General features: G+C 47.7%; 1 protein-coding gene across 1 annotated transcript in view; it reads right to left on the reverse strand.

Annotated features, from left to right (window-relative positions):
* Positions 1-2,742: 2,742 nt before the first annotated feature.
* Positions 2,743-27,036, reverse strand: part of FRMPD1 (FERM and PDZ domain containing 1) — a 53,694-nt gene continuing 29,400 nt past the window's right edge. The window contains exons 6-15 of the mRNA XM_011970110.1: positions 25,169-25,264; positions 19,755-19,880; positions 18,507-18,626; positions 17,173-17,309; positions 16,014-16,140; positions 15,783-15,878; positions 13,883-14,065; positions 12,375-12,522; positions 8,746-9,552; positions 2,743-5,258 (exon numbers count right to left, since the gene is read on the reverse strand). Of these exons, the coding sequence (XP_011825500.1) occupies positions 2,878-5,258; positions 8,746-9,552; positions 12,375-12,522; positions 13,883-14,065; positions 15,783-15,878; positions 16,014-16,140; positions 17,173-17,309; positions 18,507-18,626; positions 19,755-19,880; positions 25,169-25,264 (4,221 nt within the window). The 3' untranslated portion in view covers positions 2,743-2,877. The remainder of the gene's footprint in view (positions 5,259-8,745; positions 9,553-12,374; positions 12,523-13,882; positions 14,066-15,782; positions 15,879-16,013; positions 16,141-17,172; positions 17,310-18,506; positions 18,627-19,754; positions 19,881-25,168; positions 25,265-27,036) is intronic.

Here is a 27,036-nt window from a genome sequence, read left to right on the forward strand (position 1 = left end):
GCATGGGCATCCCATGAATGTTTGTTGAAAGAAATGAATCAGCCAATGTGATGGTGGGTGGGAAAAAGAAGGAAAGGTGTAAATGTCCCATCATTTCTTAGTCACTAAACAATTGACTCTTGCATTTCAGGGTAGCAAGTCCCCGTTCTGCCTATCTCATGTTGGAGGCTGCGTGACTCTAAAGAAAGTGCTAAACAGTGCAATTTCCCCTGCTTCTTTAGCTTTTCAACAAACAGTGAAGGGTTTCCCAGCAATTCTGGAACTTAGTTCTCCTCATGGGAACTGTAGAGAAAAATAGCAGCTCCATACAGTAGCAACTCAAGACAGTTAATGAATTTGAGGGGAGGAGAAGCAAAGAAAAAGGAAACAAACACTTATTGAGTGCTGAGCTGGAAGCTTCAGTCTTCTTTCTGCCTTCCATGATTATGTATTCTTCACAATAATGCTGAATATATGTTATTCAACAATCTCTAGGGTGTTGGCCATATTAGAAAAATGCATTCAAGGTATCTAAATAAGGCATCTGCCACATCGTAGGCCCTCATTAAATGAAAAGTATTATTTCCTTTATCCAGATGGGGAAACAGGCCCAGAGAAACACCTAATAACACAGGCCAAAGCCAGGATTCAAATCCTCATTGAGGCCAGGTGCGGTGGCTCACCCCTGTAATCCTAACACTTTGAGAGGCCAAGGTGGGCAGATCACCTGGGTGCAGGGGTTTGAGATCAGCCTAGGTAACATGGTGAAACCCCTCTCTACTAAAAAAATACAGAAATTAGCTGGGCATGGCAGCAGATGCCTGTAATCCCAGCTACTCAGGAGGCTGAGGCAGGAGAATCGCTTGAACCTGGGAGGCAGAGGTTGCAGTGAGCCGAGATCACTCCATCCTGGGCAACAAGAGTGAAACTCCATCTAAAAAAAAAAAAAATTATTGTTGAGTGAAGTCCCGAGCTCCTCCCCTAAACTTGTGAACACATAGGTTGTGTTCACATAAATGAGTGATTTACCTCTTCAATGATTTCTGCTGGCAAAAGTTTCAAGTCCTGTTTAACATTAGGCAATTTTTATTATTTTGGTGTCCTGTAGTTCCTATTTTTCATTGCCATGAAACTGCTTCCAATCTGTGTTCAAGAGCTTCATTTAAATTGCATTCCAAGTATTCTAAGAAACAGGCCTCTAAGAAAATATGTCTTTTCCTGGCACAAGTACTGGTTAACTGGTTTCTAGTTATTAATAACAAGTCATTGGTAACAGGAGATGGGAAGGATGCCTTTTCACGTCTTCTCTCAGGTATTGTTTTCCTTCTGATTGGAGAGAGCTGAGGTGTGTGACTTAACACTCCCCTCTGTTCCTGCTTTTGCTGGATGGAGAAGAGGAGCCCTAGGGAAAAGCCACGGGGGCAGCACTGAGCTCACAACTGGTCAGGAGCACCAGAGGGACAAGGGACTCCTTTAATGAACTCTAAGAGCCTAAGGTGAGTGACTAAACCACCTTTGGCCTGGACAGAGAAGCCAGGCAAAGAGGCATCCCAAGGGAGGCTTAAAATCAGTTTCCCTGGGGTCTAAAAACAAAATGCAGGGTATGGTTTCGGACTAGAATAGACATCCATAAGAGCTGACAGTTATAACTAGCATTTATCATTTACTAGATTGAGTACTTGCTGGATTTCTATCCCATAAAATGGGCACTATTAGTATCCCAATTTGCAGAAAAGAAAACCAAAGCACTGAGAGGTGAAGTGGCTTGTCTAAGGTCCACCGGGATGAACTGGGATTAACTGGCTCAACTGGGGTAAGAAAGGTATCCAATATATTTCTTTTGCTTTAATATTCTTAAAAAGGCAAATCTAATTCAAGGCTTTAATGTTCAACTTTTTATTTTTATTTATTATTATTAATTTTTTTTGAGATGGAGTCTCGCTCTGTCACCCAGGCTTGAGTGCAGTGGCACGATCTCGGCTCACTGCAAGCTCCGCCTCCTGGCTTCAAACGATTCTCCTGCCTCAGCCTCCTGAGTAGCTGGGATTACAGGTGCATGCCACCACGCCCGGCTAATTTTTTGTATTTTTACTAGAGACAGGGTTTCACCGTGTTAGCCACGATAGTCTCTATCTCCTGACCTCGTGATCCACCCGCCTCGGCCTCCCAAAGTGCTGGGATTACAGGTGTGAGCCACTGCTCCTGGTCAATGTTCGACTTTTTATATATTTAAAACAGGAATAAGGTGCAAGATTCAGGGATGCAATCAATTTCAGATAAAGCACATGTGTGGCCTTGCAAGTAAAGAACTTCCTGCCACCTAGTGGCAATCTATGCTTGCTGCAGCGGGGCAGCCAAGAATCTCAGGCCTCCTGGTGCAGGCGCTGCAAACAACTTGTGAAGGTCGAATCTATTAAATATCACCGGTATTCACTCCTATTTGCAAAGGTTATTGCCAAATAAGTGTGATATGAGAAGTCAAGACTGTATTTCAGTGACCCCCACCTTTCTCCCTCACCCCTGCCTTCTTGAGTATTCCTTTTGCTTCTACACTCCTTGGGTATGCTCCTTTTACGATAAACGCTTTGCTAATAGTGATCTAAATAATCTGTGCCCTTGAGAGTCTATAAGCATCCTGACCAGGGGTAGAGACTTGTCTTACTCATCTGTAAATCCCAAGGCCTGGCACAAAGGCAGTACCCAGTGAATGTTTGTTGAACGAATATAAGTGAATGCTTTTGACTCAAACTCTATGACTCAGGCCAAGATTAAGCAGCAGTTTATTTGAATACTCTATATAGTAAACATTTGAAGAGGGTGGATGGGAAAGTGGAAGGGGCTTCTCAGGGAAGTGTCCAAGGCAAGAAAGGGCAGGAGGCCCTTGGGCCATTGACCTGCTTACAGGGCCGTGGATGCCCGGAACTTCTGGGTCAAACAAAACACGGCGGCTGTGAGGGCCGTGCACTGACGGGCCAGGAGTTTCACACTCAGGTCATGGTAGCCCCTCTCGCAGGTCGATTTAGCGGCCTCTACAAACTGATGGTAGGTGTACACCACATCCCTCAGGTTCCCCGCTGCCTCCCTGTGCCGGGTAGAGCAGCGGCTACAGTCCGTGAACTGAAAGCAGAGGCCAGCCAGTTGGACCAGGTGCTGGAAGGTGTCACGCACGGCCCCCTGCATCTCTTCGGGGGACTGGTCCATTCTGATCACATGCTGACAGCTCGACAGGAGCTTCTGGGAGCCCATGCAGAGGCGGCTCCGGCTTTCGGTAAAGTGCCAGGTGCACTTCTCTGGGGGATGTTTGTTTCCAACCCCCCAGGAAGTTTCTAAAATGTCTTGTAGCTCCAGCAAGCTCTCCATGAGCTGGATGAAGCCCTCAGGGGTGCTGACGGGGGTGGCTTTCAGCTGTCTCAGTGCCCTGGAGCAGTACTCTGGCCAGATGTGGCTTTTCCTCGACAGGGGTGCAGTGCTGCAGCTATGGGTTCGGGCAGGCCTCCAGGGCAGAACCACCGGGCTTCCCGCAGAGGGCGGTGAAGTGAGGGGGGCCGTGGGGTGTGCTTCCAAGTCCCGGTCTTCTTCCTCTGTCTCAGGCTGCAGGCCACGGAAGCATGTGGCATAGGAGAACTGACAGCTGCACTGCTCCATCCCTATCCTGGGAGCCACCATCTCATTCATGCCTGCAAAACCCAAAGATGTAGCCATCCTGAGACTGGCAGAGACTTCAGGACGGCTTTCTGGGGCAAAGCACAGAAAAGACTTCTCAGCAGGAAGGCAGATGCTAGAGCTGTCACTTTTGCCTTCTGAGAGTAAGCAATGGTTTGAAGTTTCTAAGTGAGGATCCTCTTGTGGATGTGGTAGTGGCTCTGGCAGGGAAGGCCCAGGATTAAAACAGACCCACTCAGGGCTGTCCCTATGGGCTGTATCTTCCCCTGTCACATGGTTAGGTGTCTCTGCCTTGATCCCCTCTGGAGGGAGGGCTGATGAAATTGTCTGCTTCCCAAGAAAGAAATCAGGGTCTAAATCCAACTCTATGAATAGTTTTTGTTCTTGAGCCTGGCAGGCTTGCCCTGGGGGTTCTCTGCTCTGTCCTTGAGGGTCTCGAGGGGCATGTGGTAGGATCTGCTCAGTCCCTGTTACAGGAGCATCTAAAGAAAGGGAGGTTACTATTTTACCAGCTGGAGAATTAATATTAAGAGTCTGTGAAACATTATTTGACACATCACCCAGGGAGTCACCTGAATCCTTCCTAGATTCCTCCTGAAATATCTTGGTGTCATTTTTGTTTGTAACTTCTCTGTCTCTTTCCAAAGATAGTTGTCCTTGTTGCTCTTCCTTTGTAGGGATAGAAGCTATCTTCTCTCCTGGATTTATTCCACATTCATCACTTCTAGGCTCATCTCCAGGAGACAACAAAGGCTCTGTGTATTTGGGGGTAGTTTCTTGTATATGATTTGTACAAAAAGATTCCAATCCCATTTCCAACTGGACATGGGGCTCCAACTGGAGCTCTAGTGTGTCTCCTTGAGAGACATTATGTAGCCCTGGGTTGCTGGCCAGGCAGACTCTGTCTGGGTTAGGGTCGCCACTGGAGAGGGAGAAGGAGCTGTCCCCATGCTCTATGGTGGGTTCTTTGGGGGCAGTGCCATCCAGGTCTTGAGATAGAGGTAAGATTTGGGAAGGCCTTGCCTGAGCAGTATCTGGGCCAGATGAACCTGGATTAGAACAGTGAGGAGGGCTTGCTGAGGAGCTGGCAATAGGGACAACACCAGAATTCTCTTTATTGTTGGGGTCAATCCGGAAGCGAATGGCAGAAATAGAAGACACTCGAGAGTCGATGACTGATTTGGTTTCCATGGTCTCGGGCTCCATCTCCATGACCCTGGAGGCTGGGTTTGTGCTCTTGGTCTCCCTCAGGGGAGCTAGCAGCCCCAGGGCCTTTGTCTCCAGAAGGCCAGGCTCACCCTGCATGTCCTGCAGAGAGGACACAGTTGGGGAGGGTGCACCAAGGGCCAGGTAGGGCTCCCTGTCATAGTAGCACACGTCGTCTACACTCTCCAGGGAGGCTGATGGCACCAGGGGAAATGAGACCTGAGAGGTGTAGTCGGTCTGTAGGAAAGACCTTCTTTTCCTCAGGGTCTTGGCATACTTCTTGACTCCTCCCCTCCTGCTTGGCTCTCTTCCATCTGGCCCACAAGGCAGGCTGTTCTCAGGGCCACAAGTGCTGGCCTTATTCTGCAAGCTTGTGGCACTGGGTTCTGCAGCAGAAACATCTCTGGGCCCTGGGAGTCAGGAAAGAAAAAATATATTAAAAAGCAGAAAACCAAAGAGATTTATAGAGCTTGGGGCTCAGGCCTTGGGCTTGCCTGGGTTCAAATGCTGGCCAGGCTGTGTAACCTTGAGCAAGTTCAATCCTGATCTCCGCAACTTCCTCATCTGAAAGATGGGTATAATAATTGTGACAGACATTGTTTTATTTTTTTGAGACAGAGACTCGTTCTGTCACCCAGGCTGGAGTGCAATGGCACGATCTCAGCTCACTGCAACCTCCGCCTCCCAGGTTCAAGCAATTCTCCCACCACATCCCCCTGAGTAGCTGAGAGTACAGGCATCTGCTACCACGCCAGGCTAATTTTTGTATTTTTAGTAGAGATGGGGTTTCACCATGTTGGTCGGGGTGGTCTCAAACTCCTGACCTCAAAGGATCCGCCCGCTTAGGCCTGGGATTACAGGTGTGAGCCACCGTGCCTGGCTGACACTTTTTTTTTTTTTTTTTTTTTTTGAGACAGGGTCTCACTGTGTCCCCCAGGCTGTAGTGCGGTGGCGTGATCACGGCTCACGGCAGCCTTGAACTCCTGAGTTCAAGCAATCCTCCCACCTCAGCCTCCCAAGGTGCTTGGATTATAGGATTGAGCCACCGCACCCAGCTGTGATAGACATTTTTAAATTTTTGGCTCCCTAAGATCCATTTAATTGTCTTTTGGTCACAGCACCTCAACTTCGATTTAGGGAATGACATCTCCTCAGTGGTTAGAACCTGCTGGAAGTGTTCATGAAGATGCTCTGTCCACGCCAGCCAAGTCACTCAGCCAATCAGCTACAAATTCCCCACAAGTCCAAACTCAAAGACATTGATTAAAAAAAAAAAAAAAAGCAGTGCCGTTCTTTCCAGCCACAATATCTTGATAATACAGGTAGGGAATCCTGTTACTAGACTCTTAGCCTGGTTGCTGTCTATTTCTGAATCCACAGTTCTTTAGGTTTGCCAGCAATTCTATAAACAATCTTACTTCCTAACACTTTTTCTTTGTGCTGATGTTAACCCAAGTCTTTTAGTGCCAATAGTGCCAATCAGTGCTGCTGTGCAGGTTAAATTAATTAGTGCATTTTTATAAAGCACCCAGCACAAGGCCTCTGCCTCATTAGGTATTCACTAAAAGGAAGCTATTCTTGTTATTGCCATTTCATGTCTGAATGTAAAGGGGCCACGACTCTGTCACAGGCATCGAGTTTTGTGCGTCCCAGGATGGATCTTTCTGGGAGGAGAGGCACTATTGTGAAGAACCCTTGGGAATCAGCCAGAAGGAATTACGATCAGAGCCTAGCACTTGAGAATCAGATAGCTTGTGTAGTCAGACCAGTCATTTCTAACCTGGCTGCAGGCTATTAGAAACCCTATCAAGTCCTATGCTGCTCCCCAGAATCTCTGAGGCTAGGGCCTAGGAATCTATAAGGTCTAGGTTGTTGTTGTTATTTTTTTTTATTTTTTTGAGACAGAGTCTTGCTCTGTTGGCCAGGCTAGAGTTCAGTGGCGCGATCTCGGCTCATTGCAACCTCCACCTCCCGGGTTCAAGCAATTTTCTGACCTCAGCCTCCCAAGTAGCTGGGATTATAGGCATGCACCACCACACTCAGCTAATTTTTGTATTTTTTGTAGAGATAGGGTTTCATCATGTTGGCCAGGCTAGTTTCAAACTCCCGACCTCAGGTGATCCGCCCGCCTTGGACTCCCAAAGTGCTGAGATTACAGGCATGAGCCACCACACCAGCTGAATCTATGATTTTCAAACAAGGTCCCTCAGTTGATTCTGATGCCCAGCCACGTTTGACTGCCCTAGGCTACTGACAGCCACTGACCAAGGAGTTTCTAAGTCCCAAAGACAGAGAAGCTGCAGTAGTGAGTCAGGGGCCAGATCAGAACCTGGACTGAGGAATCCTAGTTCTGGCTCTCTTCTCAGCAACACACTGGCTCCCTATAAAAAAACAACAACAGTGTCCGGTATGAACCCCGTATGTCCCTGACTAGACTCCCATAAAAGGGCCCTGACTGATGGTTTCTGCCACACTTCCATCCTGCCCCCAGCACAACGGCTGGCCCTGCAGGGCAAGGCTGGGGGCACGGAAAGTGGTTGTCTGGGTTCTTCGGGGAGCAGTAAGCAGTCTGGCCATGGTTTCTCCTTTCCTTAGGGGCATAGTCAGTAGAACTCAGTGTAGATGGTGGAGACTTCATTCATTCATTTAGCAACAATTGCTAGACACTGTGTGCTGGAGACACAGTGAGAAACACACAGTTCCAACGCTCAAAGGAGTTCTCGGTCTAGTGATGGAGAGAAACATCAACACAGAATCATACAAGTAAATATGTAATTTACATGCTGTGCTAGGTGCCAGGCAGGGAGAGCCTCAGGTGCTGCAAGAACATGTGACAGGGATGGGGAGACCTGCCCTGGGCTGGGAAGCCTGGGAAATGTTCTCTGAGGAAGTGAATTCCAACTGGAATCTGATAGATGGATGGCACCAGCAGCCACGATCAGGGTAGGGGTGTTTTGGGCAGAAAGAGCAGCATGTGCAAAGGCTGGAGGAGGGAAAAAACAGGCACTTGTAGAAAGTGGCAAGGAGGGCTGTATGGCAGGAATGCAGGAGGAGGGAGAGACACAGGCAGAGGCCATGTCACAAAGGGCCTCAAAGGGCCTGACAGGGCTCCCAGAGGAGCTGGCCTTTCTCTCCAGAACAGTAGGAGAGCACAGGAGGGCAGGGAATAGAGGATCAGAGAGCAGCAGGAAAGCACCGAGACAGGAACAAGAACCGCAGCTCTCCCAGCTCCTGGCAGGTCACCTTCAACATCCACGTGCTCTTTTCCAGTATGTTTCCTTCAGAATGCAGTGTGTGTGTGTGTGTGTGTGTGTGTGTGTCTGTGTGTGTGTCCTGCCCGGATCTCAGTTCTGCGTGGGAAGTCATCCTACACGGAAAGACCCTTCACACTCGCGGTGGAGGAATGTGTGAGGAACCTGATTGAAACACAGCCACCAGATCCCCCACCTTCTGATGTCAGGGTCCCTTGGACCCCAGATGGCCTGTCCGTCTGGTTCTTCTTGCTTCACGGCCTCCTTTAATGCAGCCTCAGGATCAGTGATGACATAGCCACTTCGCTCTGCCCGGCACTCCTGCCAAGCCCTTTTCTTTTGTGTAAATTCTGTCCCTCCCACAAGGCCCAGCCCATTTGCCCCCTCTTCTGGGAGGCCTTCCCTGATTCCCACTGTTGGACGAATCCCTTCCATCTCTGCTTGCCACAGTTCTCTGAACCTCCCTTGCAGCCCTGCCACGATGCCTCAAATTTCGTCCACGGAATCTGTATCTACCTCCTCAGAAGTGGACAGGGACCCTGTTTCACTCATGTGTCTTCCTCTCAAGCTTGGCCCCGGGCCTTGACCCCCAGGAGGCACTCAGGAGCTGCCTGCTGTGTCTGCAGACCTGCAAGGGAGGGCTCACCTGAGGGGGGGCCTGGGGGAGTGAGCTTATCAGCCGCATCATAGTATTCCTCATCTGAGCTGCCATCCTCAAAGGCCAGTGGTGGGTGCAGGGCCGGGGATTCCAGCATGGAACTAGGCTGGGCCTCAGTCCAGCCCTGCTGACCCCAGGCTGGTGGGGCTCCCCCTTGCCGGGAAGCTGTGCTGTCGGAACTGTCACTCAGGTAGCTGGCCGGGGAGACACTGGAGCACAGGCTATAGTAGTCGGCGCGGCTGCCTTCATACAGCCTGGGGTCCAGCCTGACTGTGCTCAGTTCTGGTGCCCAGCCAAATGTCTCCAAAGCGGCACTGTCGGAAAACTCTGTCTTCTGGCACTGGGGGTTGGCTCTCTGGGCCAGGTCCAGGAGACAGAGGAAGCCACTGGTTTCAATCCTGCTTCTCTCCTCCTGGCTGTCAGAGTCAATGCTCTCTGGGAGGCTTGGCGAGCCGAAGTGGAAGAAAGCGGACCTGATGGAGGAGCAGGTATCTAAGTCATCCTCTTCCAGAGCGTCCATGGATTCGCTCGAGCCGCTGGTCCTGTAGCCGCGGCTCTCAGTGTTGGCTGAGTCGGACGCCTCGGACTCGGCACTGTCTGTGGTGCTGCTGGCCCCGCAGGTGCTGGGGCCCCTCCTAGCCACCTCAGGTGTGGGGCTGTTCCCAGGAGGCTGCTCCTCCTTTATGAGTGATCTGCAGGGTGCCAGCTTCACCGGGCACCTGTCAGAGAGAGGTTCGAGTACGCAGTCCACCTCAGAGGACTCCTCTGAGTCACTGCAGGCCCTGGATTCATAGCCTGCAACACAGGGTACACCAACAGTTACACAACAGAACTCTCCCGCCTGTGTGTCCTTCTAGCCCCCCCGACCCCCACACAAACCTGCCAGATGAGAAAACTGAGGGCCAGAGGGTGGCTGGCCTAAGACCGTGCTATACTGACCAACACGGGATCTGAGGGACTCCACCTTCCATGTTCTCCCCACAGTATCAGACCGCCTGTCCCACATCTCTCTGAGCTAAAGGAGGCTGGATTAACTCCATCCCCACCTCCAAGAAGAACTGTCTGTTCATGGAAATGTGGTATTTACTTTGATTCCTCTTTGCAGGGGCAGCACTGCCCAGGTTTGCTAAGCCCCTCCGCAGACCTCAGTTCTGTCCTGTCTGGGCATCAAAGTCAGATGGGGAATCATATTTTAAAAATACAACAGATCCTTGGCCCTACCCCTGATGTACTGAGTCAAATCTCTAGAAGTGGGGCCTGAGAATCTATATTTTTAACAATTTTATGGGGAGTATGAGGCTGCTAGGCTGGCACCATTCTAAAGCCTGGCCTTCTGGATCCATGGGTGCTACGGGCTTTGTAGGACAGTGAAAACTTATCCAGCTGTAGGTTCTCAGGAAGGATTAATGGTAGGAGGGTAGGGAGCACTGAGCCAGGTTGCAATCTCTTTATTCCTGTAAGCCTCCAGAATGATCTTTCTCAAACTTCTCTCTGACCTCATCACACCCTGCTTACACCTTCTGATGGCTGCCCTGCCCATGGGGAAGAGCCTGACCGCCCCCACAACAGTTACAGACTCTCACAATATGGCCTTGTTACCCTTCTCACAGGATGGCCATGGCGCCTCATGCACAGTCTAGTCCTCCCTTCCCTCAAAGGATGGCCCTAAGGCCTCCTCTGCAGGCTCTTCCCCCTCTCCCAGGATGGCCTTGAACCCTCCTCCATAGTCTAGTCCCCCCGACAGGATGGTCTTGATGCCTCCCCTTCAGTCTAGTGTCTCCCTCACAGAACGGCCCTGAGGTCTCCTCTGCAGTCTAGCTACCCTTCTCATGGTGTGGCTCCTATCTCTTTTCACCATCTCCCTTTTCCCCTCTGGCAATATGGTCCAGCCCCTCCTCAGGCACCCAGTCCCCCACAGCAGCCTTCCCTGCCATGTTCCAGCCACCCATAGGGAGAGCTTCTTTCAGGTCATGGGCTTTTCCTCAGGTCATTCCTCCAGGGTCCCTCGGCCTTGAATGATCTGTCTTCCTTTCTGTGCCTGGTTAACTCCAGCATGTTCTTCAAGATCTACTTCTAATACCTCTTCCTCTAGAGGACTTTCTCTGACAGGCAGCAGCAGTCACCCCCCAGCCCCTCCACAACAGCCCTGTTCCCACTCTGTGTTGTCTCCCTGAGCAGACTCTGAGGAGTCACCCTTTGTTCATAAATACATTGTGTAACAACAAAGGTAACAGGCCGGTGTGGTGGCTCATGCCTGTAATCTCAGCACTTTGGGAGGCCGAGGTGGGCAGATCATTTGAGGTCAGGAGTTTGAGACCAGCCTGCATGGTGAAACCCCATCTCTAGTAATGTACAAAAATTAGCCGGGCGTGGTGGCATGTGCCTGTAATCTCAGCTACTCGGGAGGCTGAGGCAGGAGAATCTCTTGAACCCAGGAGGCGGAGGCTGCAGTGAGCCAAGATTGCTCCACTGCACTCCAGCCTGAGTGACAGAGCGAGACTGCCTCTTAAAAAATAAAAATAAAAATAAAAACGAAGGTAACAGATACTCCAAACTCATCACTTTCTGTTTTACTTACTGTATCAATACCTATTCTCTTGAGCTGATTTCTACTTTATCCATATAGAGGAAACACTGCAATGTTGTGCTACTGACCACCTCTTCCCATCTCCACATTCAGTGACATCATGTGGTGGTAGCCTGAAATTAGCCACGGTGAGAGTGTTGACACCATGGAATTGGGCAATTCCTTCAAATTGTTTTTTGTCCCCCTGCAGGGAGTTGTTAAACATTTATCAGCATAGCCCTGGGGACATGCTGCATCAATGATGCTGAAGCAAAAGCCTGGCAGAAACTGGGAGCTGGCCTGGGGGCAACTGTCTTACCTGCCTTGCAGAGATGTTCTTTTATACTTCAAGAGATTGCAAAAGAGTGCATAGGTATGGAAGAGAAGCCAGGTCATCTACTTCCTGAACAAATAAGTGATATCGCTTTTTGATGAGAAATAATGATAATCTTTTTTTTTTTTTTTTTTTTTGAGAGATGGAGTTTTGCTCTTGTTGCCCAGGCTGGAGTGCAATGTCACGATCTTGGCTCACTGCAACCTCCACCTCCTGGGTTCAAGTGATTCTCTTGCCTCAGCCTCCCAAGTAGCTGGGATTACAGGCGTGTGCCACCATGCCCAGCTAATTTTGTGTTTTTAGTAGAGATGGGGTTTCACCATGTTGGCCAGACTGGTCCCAAACTCCTGGCCTCAGGTGATCCACCCGCCTCAGCTTCACAAAGTGCTGGGTTTACAGGTGTGAGCCACCGCGCCTGGCTGAGAAATAATGATAAAATGCAGTGGATCTGAGACGATCTTAGGAAATACTGCAGGGAACTAGAGCTCTTCCACAGCATTCCTTGGTTTCAGGAAAATTTCAGATACAAAGAAAGCTTCTTTGTTTGGTATTTATGAAAGATCAATTGTTTACTAGGAAATAAACAGAGAAATAGCTCTCATCCACTTGAGCTGAAGCCTCGGCTCAATTCAATTCACCACCTCCCTTTAGGCTGCCCTTACCTACAAGGCCAGTGAAAGGGGCCTGTCCTTACTGGGGCAAGACTCAGCGCCTCACCTTCCTCTGTGGATACACGGTGCGCTTGTTGTTTGTTTCCAGGCCAGAGGAAAATGGAGGTAACTGGGTCAACCAGCAGCCTGCAGTACCCAGCAATCAGGCAGGCTAGGTCTTTTGCACTGTTGGATTCCAGCAGCAAAGTCAGCACCTTGGAAAGCAAATAGAAATCTCATGTTTATCAAGGACCAAGGGACAGTCTGAAGACTGACAACAAAGCCATGTGGGACCAACGAGAGATTCCAAGTAAATCCGGCCATGGTCCACCGATAGATCTCCTGGTGCCCCATATCCTCACCTGCAAGGCTTTAAATGAGGATCTGCATGTACTCATACACGGACACCATTGCACATGCATGCATGTGCGCACACACACACGCACACACACACTCACACACACTCACACACACACACAGTGGGCCCTTCCCACCCAATCTGTACAGTGTCTTCTGGGTCCTCATCCTCTACCCCAGCGCCATATCCAAACTGCCCTATCCCACCCTGTTCATTCCTGCAAGAGGGACCTTGCAAGACTAAACTTAGAAAAGAAAAAGGAGCAAGAACATGTGGAGAATGAGGGAGAGGGTGATAAGAAGAATAAAGCACCACTCTGGAGTATGTTGGGATTAAATCAAAGGAGGGCAGAATAAAAGTAAGACCTTTGAGAGAGGCTCAAGAGGTACCCTGCACTAGTGACCTTTTTTTTTTTTTTTTTAAGACAGAGCTTCGCTCTTGTTGCCCAGGCTGGAGTGCAGTGGTGCAATCTGTTGCTCACTGCAACCTCTGCCTCCTGGGTTTAAGTGATTCTCCTGCCTCAGGCTCCCAAGTAGCTGGGATTACAAGCGTGAGCCACCACACCTGGCCCACTATTTACCCATTTTAATGCCCACCACTCAAAGCTTTTGGGCAGCAATCTGATCCCATGCATGTGATAAAATCCTCTAGTGGGCTGGGCGCGGTGGCTCACGCCTGTAATCCCAGCACTTTGGGAGGCCGAGGCAGGTGGATCACGAGGTCAGGAGATCAAGACCATCCTGGCTAACACAGTGAAACCCCGTCTCTACTAAAAAATGCAAAAAATTAGCCAGGCGTGGTGGTGGACGCCTGTAGTCCCAGCTAATTGGGAGGCTGAGGCAGGAGAATGATGTGAACCCAGGAGGCGGAGCTTGCAGTGTGCCGAGATGGCGCCACTGCACTCCAGTCTGAGCGACAAAGCGAGACTCTGTCTCAAAAAAAAAAAAAATCCTCTGGTGTTCTCCATCTACGTTTCTAACCCCGACAGGAAAGCACATGGTCCATCTCAGTTTGTATAAAAAAACCTTTTAGGACTTCTTCAGGAAAATGTACCATTTACCACTTTCCCTTTGATAGAACAGGACGGACAATTCGTCCTCTTAAGCAGATATTGGACATTAGACTTTATTATTATTAAAATTCATATAAACTAGCCTGGCCCCCATTTGGCCCCAGATTCCAGCAGTTGAATTCAGAATCTCTCCCCGTTGTGTTACCTTGACGTCCTGAAGATACACTTTGACCACGCTCACTTTCTCAGACTCTTCTGTTAGCTCTACACGGCTAATGTTTGCAAACTCTGCCAATGTGGACATGATGTTGAGTTTGCTATTGATAATTTGGCTAATCCCATACTTGGCTCCAACTAGAAGGGCAATGTAGGATTCTCTATCCTGTAACTGCAGAGGGTGGAAGGGGAATTAGTTTCCATTCGCAAGCTAGTGGAAATACATTTCACATGTAAGCAATAATACCTCTCGCTGCAAACTCCTTGATTCCTGCTTTAGGTCCTAACCACCAATCCTCCAGACTATTGCCTGATGGAGCCCCATCAAGAGCTAAATCAAAGTGTAAATTTATCTCCCCAAACTCTTTCCAACACAGCCCTGAGCCACAGCCATAAACACATCTGTATTTTCACAGCTATGTACCTATCTTCCCGCTCTATGAATCCCTTCCCTGCCATCCTTTCCCATTTAAATCCTGATCCTTCTTTAAAAGCTTACATCAAAACCTACTGCCTATGGAAAGCATCTGCCTGATGTCAGCCTCCTTAAGCCAGAAATGTCCCTTTCCTCTCTGTTGTTCCTGTGCCACTTCCTCTTACTTCTCTACTAACACTGAACACTTATGACTTCTTATTTTAATTATTTGTATTAAGTCTCATTTTCCATGTTAAGTTTCTCAATAACAGAGTCTGTATTTGTCTCTATTTGTAACCCGCAGTGCCCGGCAAGCACCCTGAACCGGTTCCATGTCGCTGGTTGCTTCTCCCACTACCACTTCTTTCCTTAGACAAGAAAGGTAAAGCGAGATTGGGGACTGGAACTGGACAGCTGGGAGAGGGCAGAATTAGCCCTTGGAAAAATTGGGAAGTTTTTCTTGTACCTTCAAAACTGTCCTTTCTGTGATCTAATCTCTTTTCCACCTTTTGGGTCTTCTACTTAAACAAAGAATCCATCTGTGTCTCCCCTTCCCCTAACTATCTGATGCTCTTCCTTTCTTTCAAAACACTGATTCTCTTCTTCTATCTACAGTGTTAGGTTAGCAATCTGATTACATTGGCCTATCACTGTAAATGACTGAGATGCACACCAAATCTTTTGAAAGGACTTTGGTTAATATTTTTTTTAAACGCCACTCTAATTGGTAAGTTGGTTTTGTGCTACAGGGTCCTGGGGCTGACAGTGCTGGAGGAAACCACACTCCCAAGACACTGACTGCCGAAAAGCACATGCTCTAGGCCTAGGCTGAGAAAAGAAGCAGGCAGGAGAATGGGAAGAGAGCCCAGGGCTTTTCTGCTTCTCTTCTTCCTTCTCAGGCCCACCCCTCATTCCTCCCTTCTTCTGAACAATCAGTGACTCAGCTTGGCAGTCAAACACTCTTATTTTTCTTTCATGATTTCCAGTTTTTCTCTTCACCTTCATATACCCAAAGCTCCAGTGTGAACTGCTTACCATCCCCTTCTGACCCAGAAGGCCTTTTCCTCTCTACTGAAGTCTGGCTAAATTCAGCCTTCCTCTTGCCTCTTTCCTTAACCCCTTCTCCTTCCTATACTATACTGAAGCAAGTAGTGCTACCTTCTGTCTCCAAACTCCACAGCAATAGGCCGGAACCTGTCTCATGGCTTTGCTTCATTTTGTTGGGTAGCTTGTTTCATCCTTCAAGGATGGAAATCACGTCTTATTCAGCCCTGCTTCCTCTAGCATCTATCACAGGGGTAGCACCAAGCAAGGGCGTGATAAGTATTTTCCAGTGGTATACTATTTAGTTTCCCAAACAAATTCTAGTACATGACAGAGTCCTCAGGAATTTTAGGCTAAAAGATACATTGATTTTCAGAGGATCTCTAAGGTCCCTTATGTGAGTAGGATTTCACAGTTCTCTAATACATACCATTAAAGTAGCATTAAAGATTCTTCCACCATATGTCTTGAGTTCTCCGAGGATCTGTAGATAATTTAAACGTAGCTGGGCAGCAGAAATAAGTTGCTTAAATAGAAAAAAAAAAAAACAAACTTGAAGTCAGAGTTATTCATTGGTCTAAAATCCAGGCGATGTTGAAAATGTTTTCCCTGAAGTTTCACAGCAGACTGCTGGGTGGGTCGGCAGAGGCACCTTCATTACCTTCTGTCGGGGTTCCAGCAAATTCTGGTTCCTCTTCATGTGGAAGCTAATGGCTTTCTTGATGTCTTTGCCTTTCATGTTTCGGAGTAAAGTTGGAGATATAAAGTTCTCTATTCCCCAGTCTTTCCTGCCATGAGACATTGGAGACAAGCAGGCTCATTTCTACAGGGTACTTGGCTCTAATGAAGAGCATAATTATATTTGATTCAGTACTTAGTATTCCCATAATACAGCAATTATGAGCCACTTTCTCCTCCTCTCTTTTTCTCTCTCACACACACACATACACACACTCTCCACAAAAATCCCTACATGCACTCAGGAATTAAACCCCACTGATCATTCTGGGAGCTCATCACTCTTGGCATGGTGTGACATTCTATCAATCAGAGCAGGAGTTCTGAATCTTTTTCACTACAAAATACGTGGCAAATAATGACAGCATATGTACAAGACACTCTCATGGGGCAACGTAGAGCTCCTGTGAATCCCTCAGGCCAAGCTTCAGCATGGTGCCAGCCTAGCAGCCTCAGAATCCCCCAGAAACTTGCTAAAACTACCGATGCTCAGGCCCTGCTGCTAGAGATTGGACTCAGTACATCAGGGACAGGGCCAAGGATCTGCTGTATTTTTAAAAATATGATTCCCCATCTGATTCTGATGCTCAGGCAGGACAGAGCTGAGATCTGGGGAGGGGCTTAGCAAACCTGAGTGATGCTGTCCAGAACAATTCTAAGCTAGGAATCAGAAGGTACTGAAATTGTAGGACTTGAAACTGCCCTAGTGGAGACATAATGCAATAGGAACTGGTTCATATCCATGGGAAAAATTAATTTCCAAGGCATTCCCACCCCTAGAAGAGCTTAACACTGATGCTGGCAACTGATTTCCCAAAACATCTTCCCGGGAACTGGGAATTTACAAGGGGATCCTGTGTCGTTCCATCTGGAGTTGGCTTCTGTCCCAGAGAGAACAGCCAGGTTCAGACATCTGGGGGAGCCAGGTCGGATTAGAAAGGGTGCAGAGGGAAATGGATGAAAAGACAACAGACAGATACATGGGTAGGTGGGTGACTATCAGCTTTCTGTGGCATCTGGCCCTCCTGGCCAAGGGCCAGCAAGTTATAAATGCAATGCAGCTGCCATCCCCTGCCACTCACTCTATATACTTTAAAGAGATCTTCTGTGGCTGGGCACAGGCGTAGATCCGCTCCTGGATGTGCAGAGCCGCGAGTCGGAGTGCAGAGCTACATTTCATTTCTACAGCAAAGCGCTCCTGGAGCACATCGCTGCAGCTCTAGAAGAGATTAAATAGAGCAGATGGGAAACAAAAGCAGACGTATTGTGTACCCTCGTTTTCTTGGGTGAAAGGCAGCAGGACCAGGAGCTCCGCTTTGAGAGCTGGCTCTCACAGTTCTTTGCTGTATGACCTTGGTTAAGTTACCAAGACTCTCTGAGCATTTGGTGTCTGGTAAATGAGGATAGTAAAATCTACCTTACGTGGTTTCTGTGAGACTTAAATTAGATAACGTATATGAAAGCAGGTACAAGGCACACAGTGTTATACAAATACAAAACATTGATGGCATTGTTATTGCTATTATTATTATTATTTTCTGCCACCATTTCTGTAAGACTTGGGGCAGTCCAATCCACCTAGTCTGAGTTATCTCATCTGTAAAATACTGATATCTGCCAAATGATTCTTTTTCTTTTTTCTTTTTTGGAGACAGAATCTCGCTCTGTCACCCAGGCTGGAGTGCAATGGCATGATCTTGGCTCACTGCAACCACCACCTCCCAGGTTCAAGTGATTCTCCCACCGCAGCCTCTCAAGCACCTGGAACTATAGGTGTGCGCCACCATGCCTGGCTAATTTTTTGTATTATCAGTAGAGACAGGGTTTCACTGTTTGGTGAGGCTGTTCTCAAACTCCTGACCTCAAGTGGTCCACCTGCCTTGGCCTCCTAAAGTGCTGACATTACAGGCATGAGCCACCGCACCTGGCTCCAAATGATTATTTTTCATCAGAATAAAAATGACATAATAACTCTCATCTAAGGAGGTAGAATAGGAGGAGCACCAGGCCCCAGATCAAGAACTAGGTTTTGGCTCTGCCACTAAGTGGGTGACCCAGACAAATCACATGACCTTCCCAAGACTCAGTGTCATCATTCTAAAATGAGGTTTTGAAGCACTAAGGCCCCTTTTAGCAATAAAAACTGTAATTCTAAAGATCCTAAAATGGTATTACAAAATGTATCGTCTACATTGGGGACTGAGCCTGAATTTCATTCTGATATTGCACATCTGCTAAAACAGCAACTTAGTGACGGAAAAGGCAATTCTGAGCGATGATCAGGCCCATTCTCCTTCAGATAAAGATAATTCCTACCAGGGAGTTGTTTAATGGCCTCGAGCTCACGTTCAAAATCACCCAGTGCGCCATCTCTGAGAACAACCACTGTTATTTTAGGAAGCACAGACCCAGTCACCTGCAGATAGAGGTATTCAAAGGCCACGGGGTCTTCTTTCAGGAGGTCCAGGGGGTCCTTGGGAACAAAACAGACCCTGAAGAGGCAGCGGTAGTCATGTGACTCCTCCCTTTCTACCACCTGCGATGGGTAAGGGAGAGATTATTAATCTCCTAACTGCCTTTGTCCTTGCAGTCATTCCACAAAACTACTCTATAAAACACAGACAGTGAAAGACAGTCCCCAGAGATTTCAATTCTAGTGCTTCCCAAGACAGCCATAGACTTTTGCTCCTAATTTGACTTTCTTTTTCATGGGTACAAAAGGTAAAAGGTTCAAAAGGGCAGCATTTCCCACTCACCCATCTTCCAGTTTCCTTTTCCAGAGGAAACTCCTGCTTTCAGTTTCTTGTGTGCCCCTTCCAGAGACAGTTTATGTATATTCGTACTTCAGTGTAAGTCTATTCTTTTATCTTCCACAAATAATAATATAGTATATATACCATTCTACGACTTACCTTATTTCACTTAAACTCTCTTAGGAATTTAATTTGATTTTCTTTCCCAGTGCAAATGGAATAGAAGTAATTAAAAAGTCTACAAGCAGTAAACTTTCTAATCGGTGAGTGCATTGGGTAAGAATTCATCTGCAAAGAGGAATGTTCAGGGTGGCTTTTATGAGGTTATGTCTTACTCATTTCCAACTGTTAAAATCCTCCTCATCTTTGTAACAGACTCACAAAGATTTGTTGAACTAACCTGTGTTTAGCTTTAAAAAGTTGGTACAACATATTATTGAATGGTTGGGAGATTGAGTGGTATAGACTGTTTGGCTATGTTTACCCTATTTTGCCATCAGGAACCATATCAGGGGGTAAGTCCCACAAGAAGGGCTTAGACACAGCCACAAATGCTTCCCTAATGGCTCAAAGGCAGCAAGTGCAAGGGAAGATCATCAGAGCTAGAAGCAAAAGATCAGGGTTCTATCAGCTATGTTACCTTGAGAAAATCACCTTACCTCTCTAAGCCTTTGTCTCCACATCTGCAAAATGGGGAGGACCTTAAATCTGTGTCCTGCCTACCTCATACTAGCAGATGAAAATCAGCCTTGTCCCATAACCCCCAGGCTGAGTGAGCTCTGTGCCTTCTGGGGCAAGAGAAAGTGCATCAAACCTGCAGATGTGCTGAGCCCTGTCCCCAGAGGTTCTGGTTGAGGCGTGCAGCCAGCCCAGCCCATGCCTCCCAGGAACAGGCGGTCAGTCCTCCCTACCTGCTGGATGAGTTCCTCTTCGTGTAGCAGGTGCAGCCGGGAGATGCTGTACTGCTCTTCCAGGGCCAGTGCAAAGTACTCGATACTTCGGATGGACAGCTTCTCCTTCACAGTGAGGATGATGTCCTAGCAGGCACAGAGAGGTGGAGGGGTTACTCAAGGAACAGGGAGGACTTCCCTGGCCTTCCTGCCATTCCTTAGTGCAGCTAGGGAGAGAAAAGCCTGCACTGACAGGCCCAATGCTGACTTAGGCAGGGCTCTGGTCCCCCTCATCAGGCCCCTTACAGCCCTGCAGCCACAGCTCCCCTCTCCTCAAGCTCCATCACCATCCATACAGCTACCCTGTCTTGCTTTACTTGGAAGGCTGAGTCTATCCAGTGGAGGCTTCTGCCTCTCTCCTATGTCTCTAGACTTATTCTCCCTCTGGAGTTCCCAGTCTCTCTTTTTATTTTTTTATTTTTTTTGAGAGAGTCTTCAGGCTGTCACCCAAGCTGGAGTGCAGAGGCATGATCTTGGCTCACTACAACCCTTGCCTCCTGGGTTCAAGCAATTCTCCTGCTTCAGCCTCTCGAGTAGCTGGGATTACAGGCACATGCCACCATAACTGGCTCATTTTTGTATTTGTATTTTTAATAGAGACAGGGTTTTGGCATGTTGGCCAGGCTGGTCTTGAACTCCTGACCTCAAGTGATCTGCCTGCCTCAGCCTCCAAAAGAGCTGGAATTACAGGCGTGCACCACCACACCCAACTAAGTTTTTTGTATTTTTAGTAGAGACAGGGTTTTGCCACATTGGCCAGGCTCCCAGTCTGTATCTTTGACTGCTTACTAGACAAAATCCCACCACACACTCACTATGCAACTGAGGGAAACTTCTTTTTTTTTTTTTTGAGACGGAATCTCACTCTGTTGCCCAGGCTGGCATGCAATGGCGCAATTTCGGCTCACTGCAACTGCCGCCTCCTGGGTTCAAGCGATTCTCGTGCCTCAGCCACCCAAGTAGCTGGGATTACAGGCGTGTGCCACCGTGCCCAGCTAATTTTTTGTATTTTTTGTAGAGATGCAGTTTCACCATGTTGACCAGACTGGTCTCAAACTCCCGACCTCAGGTGATCTGCCAGTCTCAGCCTCCCAAAGTGCTGGGATTACAGGCATGAGCCACCACATTCGGCCACAACTGAGGGACACTTCTGAACCTCAGTCGCTTCCTCTCCAAATAGAGGACAATAATGCCTACTTCCGACTTCCGAGAGTGGCTGACAGGACAGAATGGTCGTGAATGCTGCGCTGAGGCATTCTGGTTGCCACGCCACTCTTCTTGCTCACTAGAGAAGCCCTCTGTGACCACAAGGTCTTTGCTGCCTCGAAGCATTCACACACGCTGTTCCCTCTGCCCAGTATACTTTCCCCATTACTCTTTCCAGGTCTGTTTCTTTCTGTTCCTTCGAGTTTCAGCTCAAATGTCGCCTCTTAAAGAGGCCTTCTCCGGCCAGCGTACATAAATGTAATCATCCCTATTATTCTCTGTCCCAGTGTCCTGTTTATTTCCCTCACCATTATTTAATATTATTTTCTTCAATTAACAGCCGTTGTAAAGTTAAGTGAATGGGTTCTAGACCTCCACTCTCAATTCCGAGCTGTAATTGCATCTTCTCTCTATGCCTCAGTGTTTTCACCTGTAGAATGGGAATAATATTAACACCTATCTCATAGCGTTGTTGTGTACATTGAATTGATTTCCCCTTAGAAGGCACTTAGAACAGCACCTGGCAGATGGTATGTATTCAATGCATGCCAACTGCTAATCTGTTTTCTTGCTTATTGTCTTTCACCTCACTAGATGGTAAACTCTCTGAGGATGTGGGCCTTGCCTGTGCTGTGCTCCATTATGCAGTATATCCCATGCTTGGCACATAGTAGATGCACACAAACTTTCACTTGGTGAGTAAACAACAATCATAAATGTCCTGCCAGAACCTCAAATGTAGTAAGTCTCGCACCATGAGGTGCTACTCCCTCCTCATGACTCCTGATTCGGAACCCTCTCTCCACTTGTTCCTCACCCCCATAACTACCCAGTGACTAGTCTCGAAGGGTCCATTTGCTTCTGCAGCTCCACACCATTAATTCAGTGCTGCCTGTGTGCCTGGCATTGTGCTGGCCCCAGTGGAAAGCCTGTCTCTTGACTCTGTCCCTTCTCCATTCTCCCATGTCTACCTCGGCTTGCGCTCATGCATTTCTCCTGGCTTTGTACAGGGATGTCCTGTGAACCCTCCTGCCACCCATCTGTTCTCCACCTTGCATGTAGAGCAAACGTTGGCAAACGTAACCTGTGGAGCAAATCCAGCCCACTGCCTGTTTTTGTAATTAAGGTTTTATGGGAATATAACCATGCGCATTTGCTACAATGGCAGAGTTGAATAACTATGACAGAGATCCTGTGGCTTGCAAAACCTAAAATATTCACTATCTGGTCCTTTACAGAAGGTTTGCTGACTCTTGATCTAGAGGAATTTGTCTAAGCCTTGTACTGGGCATGCTCTCCTTTGCTCAAGAACATTCAGTGGCTCTTGATGGCTCGCTGGCCAAAATCCAAAGTCCTTAGCTTAATATCCAAGACTCTCAAGGTATCAGGTGCCAACCCACTTCTCCCACTTTATCTTCGGCTGCTTATCCCAATGCGCTCTGCCCACAGGAGCCACGCACTTGTCAAACCTGCCCATTTCTGGATCTTTGTTGGTGCTGTTCCCCATGCCTGGATGTTGCCTTCACACATCACTCCTGGCCCACTCCAGTCAAAAGCCAATCTATCTCTCTACATCTGCCATGCAGGCTACCACTCCATTCCCCCAGAGGCCTTTACTTGCCACCCAGCTGGAAGCTTGCTCTCCCCTGAGCCTGTACCATATGGCTTCTGTCCTGCTTTCACAGTCTTAAGCACACTGTACCTCATTTCACTGGGATTTGTCCCCAAGTCTCATCTCCTCACCCTACCCCCACCCCAAGACTTCAGGCTTCCTAAGAGTATAACCCTGGGTAATTTATTTATTTATTTGTTTATTTTATTTATTTTTTTGAGATGCAGTTTCGCTCTCATCACCCAGGCTAGAGTGCAGCAGCACAGGTTCAAGCAATTCTCCTGCCTCAGCCTCCCAAGTAGCTGGGACTACAGGTTTGCACCCACCACGCCTGGCTAGTTTTTGTATTATCGGTAGAGACGGGGTTTCACCATGTTGGCCAGGATGGTCTCAAACTCCTGACCTCAGGTGATCTGCCCACCTTGGCTTCCCAAAGTGCTGGGATTACGGGCATGAGCCACTGCACCTGGCCCCTGGGTAATCTGTTGCCAAGTTGTTGGTGATACAGAAATGCCTGGCACATAAAAAGTGTTAATAAGTTTTTACTGAGTCAAATGACATATTCTTTTTCTTGATTTAGAGAAAAAGGATTTTCTAATACAAGAACTTTTCTTCCCTTAGTAAGGGAAAGGGGAAGATAAGTCACTGATGAGCTGACAGTAATTTTTCCTTTTTTCACTCATAAGATTTATTTTTATCCACCTCTCTCTGTGTGGATAAAGGCTTTGCTTTAAAAAATTTGGCTACTACAGATAAATAAGATTAACCAGTATTATACTGGCTAAGTCCTTGTTCATTTCCCCAACTCTCTATCATCTTAAGTTTAATTCCCCTGTAACGTGGGCCTTTATTGTAAATTACCTCAAAGTCCTTTTGGCCACCAAAGGGGGACTTGCTTTAAAAAAATCAACCCTTCTATTCCAATCCACTTTGATCAAAGATGATGAAAGTAGAACTCTTGTCTAATCCATTTGCAGAGCTTCCCTTTTCTGCAGAATGGCAGAGTGACAAGATCCAGCACAGGGTTCAAAAACAGAACAAGTTTGAAGCCATTTATGAGCTAGCTGACCTTGACAATTTTTGGACCTCTTGGGCCTGTTTTCTCACCTGCAAAGTGGGGATAACACTAGTTACTTCACAAGGTTGCTAGGGCATTAAATGAGAGCGTACACAAGAAAGTGCCCAGGAAGAGTGCCTGGCATGTAGTAAACACTTAAAATCTATTCCTCCCTTGCCTTCCTCCTCTGGACTTGGAGTTCCCCAGGTTCAGAAAGCCCTTCTCCAGCTTCTTCTAAGTCACATTTAGGAAGAAATAGAACAGAGCATTTGGAGCAGCTGTAAGAATTGCCAAATGAAGGTGCCAGAGAGAAACACTAGATGTGTGCATGCAGGTGTATGTACATTGTACATATGTGTGCATGCATATGCGTGTGTGAATGTACTGTGCAGATGTACGTGTGTGCATGTGTCTTGGCTACTGTTTGTCACCTATAGATGCATGGGCCCTCCTGAACCTGCTCTCCCCCTTGTACCAGAAGAGCTGGGCTCAATGTTTCCTCTTACATGGTTTTTAATGTTTGAACAACTTTGCTTCTTCACTGCAGCCTCACTCTAACACTATTTACTCCCTTGTTTAAGAACTGTTAGCACCATACATTATTATCTATGGATAAAACTCAAGCTCTGTCGTTGCCTGGCATTTGAGGCCCTCCACAGCCACTCCTTCCACAAGAAAACAGCCTGTGCCCCAGTCCTGCTGAATGGTTTGCTATCTCCTGGGCAATTCCCATTTTTCTGGCTGTGTTAGTTCACGTGACTCTCTGATTGACACGTACCCTACCCTCAACTGCCCTGTCCCTACCAGCCCTTGTTGAAATCTCAGTTGTCCTCCAAAGCTCAGCACAGGTCCAGCTTCTTTTCCAAGCCTTGTCTGATGTCCGGACAGGCTGGAACAGATGGTACTCTTCCCCTTGCACGTGGCCTTTATTTCATCCTGCTTTGGACAACTGAGCATTCCCTGAATGTCCACCCTCCCTCAACTAGACTGCAAAATCCTGAAGACACAGACCACCTTTGACTAAGCTCAGCAACCCCTCTCAGACCATCTCATATGGGGAAACTAGTGAAGTATAAGTTCAATTGACTTTAACAAAGAACAGAATAGGTAGCCCCTGGGCCTTTCCTGACATCTCACCTGGGTTTTTGGCTGCTCTAGTGTTTGGGGTAGCAGGTAGAGTCACAGACAAATGGCAGGGAAGTCTGGGGGTTATGGGTGAAGGCTTAGGAGTTCTAATCTGACCTTTGGGCAAGTCACATCATCTCTGTAAGTCCTGATTCCCACCTCCTAACCCCCACTCAGTTAAGATGGTGGTAAAAATACCATCTTTCTGGGTGGTTGTGCAACTAAATGAGATAACATGGTACTTGGCTTATTATTACAGGATCTCAGACCATGGTGTTTGTGAGATCACCAAGACAGATGCAGGGCAAGATGCCTGGGGGTCCTAGCAGCCAGAACATTCTCTTGGGAAAAGAAGTTCAAGTTTATTCTTAATACCTTCACGGTTGTGTTTGCCTCAAACTTGAAAGCTTTGGTCTGTCCATTCTCCAAGTATAGCTTGAGCACGTTGGGCATGCACAGCAGAGAATTACCCTGGAAAACACAAGAGAATTGTTGTATCCCTGTCTTTTTTTATTCCTTGTGGAGACAGGGTCTGATCTGTCACCCAGACTGGAGTGCAGTGGTATGATCTTGGATCACTCCAACTTCCGCCTCCCAGGTTCAAGCAAATCTCCTGTCTCAGCCTCCCGAGTAGCTGAGACTACAGGTGCACACCACCATGCCCAGCTAATTTTTTTTTGTTTGTTTTTGTTTTTGATGGGATTTCACCATGTTGGCCAGGCTGGTCTTGAACTCCTGACCTCAGGTGATCCACCTGCCTCAGCCTCCCAAAGTGCTGGGATTACAGGCCTAAGCCACTGTGCCAGCCTAATTTTTGTATTTTTAGTAGAGACAGAGTTTCTCCATGTTGGCCAGCTGGTCTTGAACTCCTGGCCTCAAGTGATCTGCCTGACTTGGCCTCCCAAAACACTGGGATTACAGGCTTGAGCCACCGTGCCTGGCCTGTTGTATCCCAGTCACAGCTTTCCTGCCCCTGGGTATGACAAATCCTTGACTGTCTGGACCTGCCTGGTTTCGAGAGTAGGATCCTCCCTAACCTCCTCACCATGTCAGAGGTTCCTTCTTGGCACTTGGGAATTTCTCCAATGCACAGGCATGCTTTGTCAAGGGATACCCATGAGGACTGTTAGATATGACAAATGGTGGAGAAGAGTGAGCCCTTCCACGAGCGTACTGATAGCACTGTGCGAGCCTGTGCAATGTCTCATGAGCATCAGTTCGCATTTTACTGCTGGCTGTACCCTTATGGGATCCAAACTGGCAAGCCAGATGACCAACATGTACACTGTTCAACATGGGCCTTTCAGAGATTCTTAGACTCTACTTTATAGGATTGGGGTGGGAGGGGGAGGGTAGGAAAACCTCTCCTACCCTCATTTTATTGCTGCATTCCCTGTAATGAAATATCACCAAAGGGCGGAGGGATGCTCTCCACTACATTCACCCCAATTATCACCCTTGATGCATGAGGTCCCCTAAGGGGCTCTGCCACTCTCGTAGGGCTGTTTGGGGAAAAGGCACAGGACTGGTCTGTGTATGGTGGCCCCATGCCAGCTAGAACTCCTGGGATGGAGCAGGAGAGGGTTTTGGAGAATCTCCCAGTTCTCCTAAGAAGTGAATTCGGAGTGTTTGGTTGCAAATACAAAGGGCCCTTAGGGCTGGTGTCCTCCAGAAGCACAGAGAGATTTTAGAGTTCCCAAGATCTCAGCTAGAATTGCCCCCCTGCACTCATCTCTATAAAGAGTTTGGGTATAAAGCCCACATATGGTGAAACCTCATCTCTACTAAAAATACAAAAATTAGCTGGACGTGGTGGCAGGCGCCCGTAGTCCCAGCTACTCTGGAGGCTGAGGCAGAAGAATTGCTTGAACCCGGAAGGTGGAGGTTGCAGTGAGCCAAGATCACACCACTGCACTCCAGCCTGAGCGACAAGAGCAAAACTCCATCTTAAACAAACAAACAAATAAACTGCCAGTTTTTTCAGATAAGACTATTGAATCTTCTAAATATAAAGGTGCTTATATCTTCTAAGCAAGATTCACAGTCATCACTTTTTTTTTTTTTTTTGGTGACAGAGTCTCACCCTGTTGCCCAGGCTGGAGTACAGTGGCACCATCTCGGTTCACCGCAACCTCTGTCTCCCAGGTCTATAACTTTTTTTAAAAAAAAACACAGTATTTTTACGGAAGAAAAAGGAAGATGTTCATATTCCAGTGCCATTTCACACTACATCAGGATGAGGG

This window comes from Mandrillus leucophaeus, unplaced genomic scaffold, assembly GCF_000951045.1.
Source record: "Mandrillus leucophaeus isolate KB7577 unplaced genomic scaffold, Mleu.le_1.0 Scaffold929, whole genome shotgun sequence".
Classification (NCBI taxonomy): Eukaryota; Metazoa; Chordata; class Mammalia; order Primates; family Cercopithecidae; genus Mandrillus; species Mandrillus leucophaeus.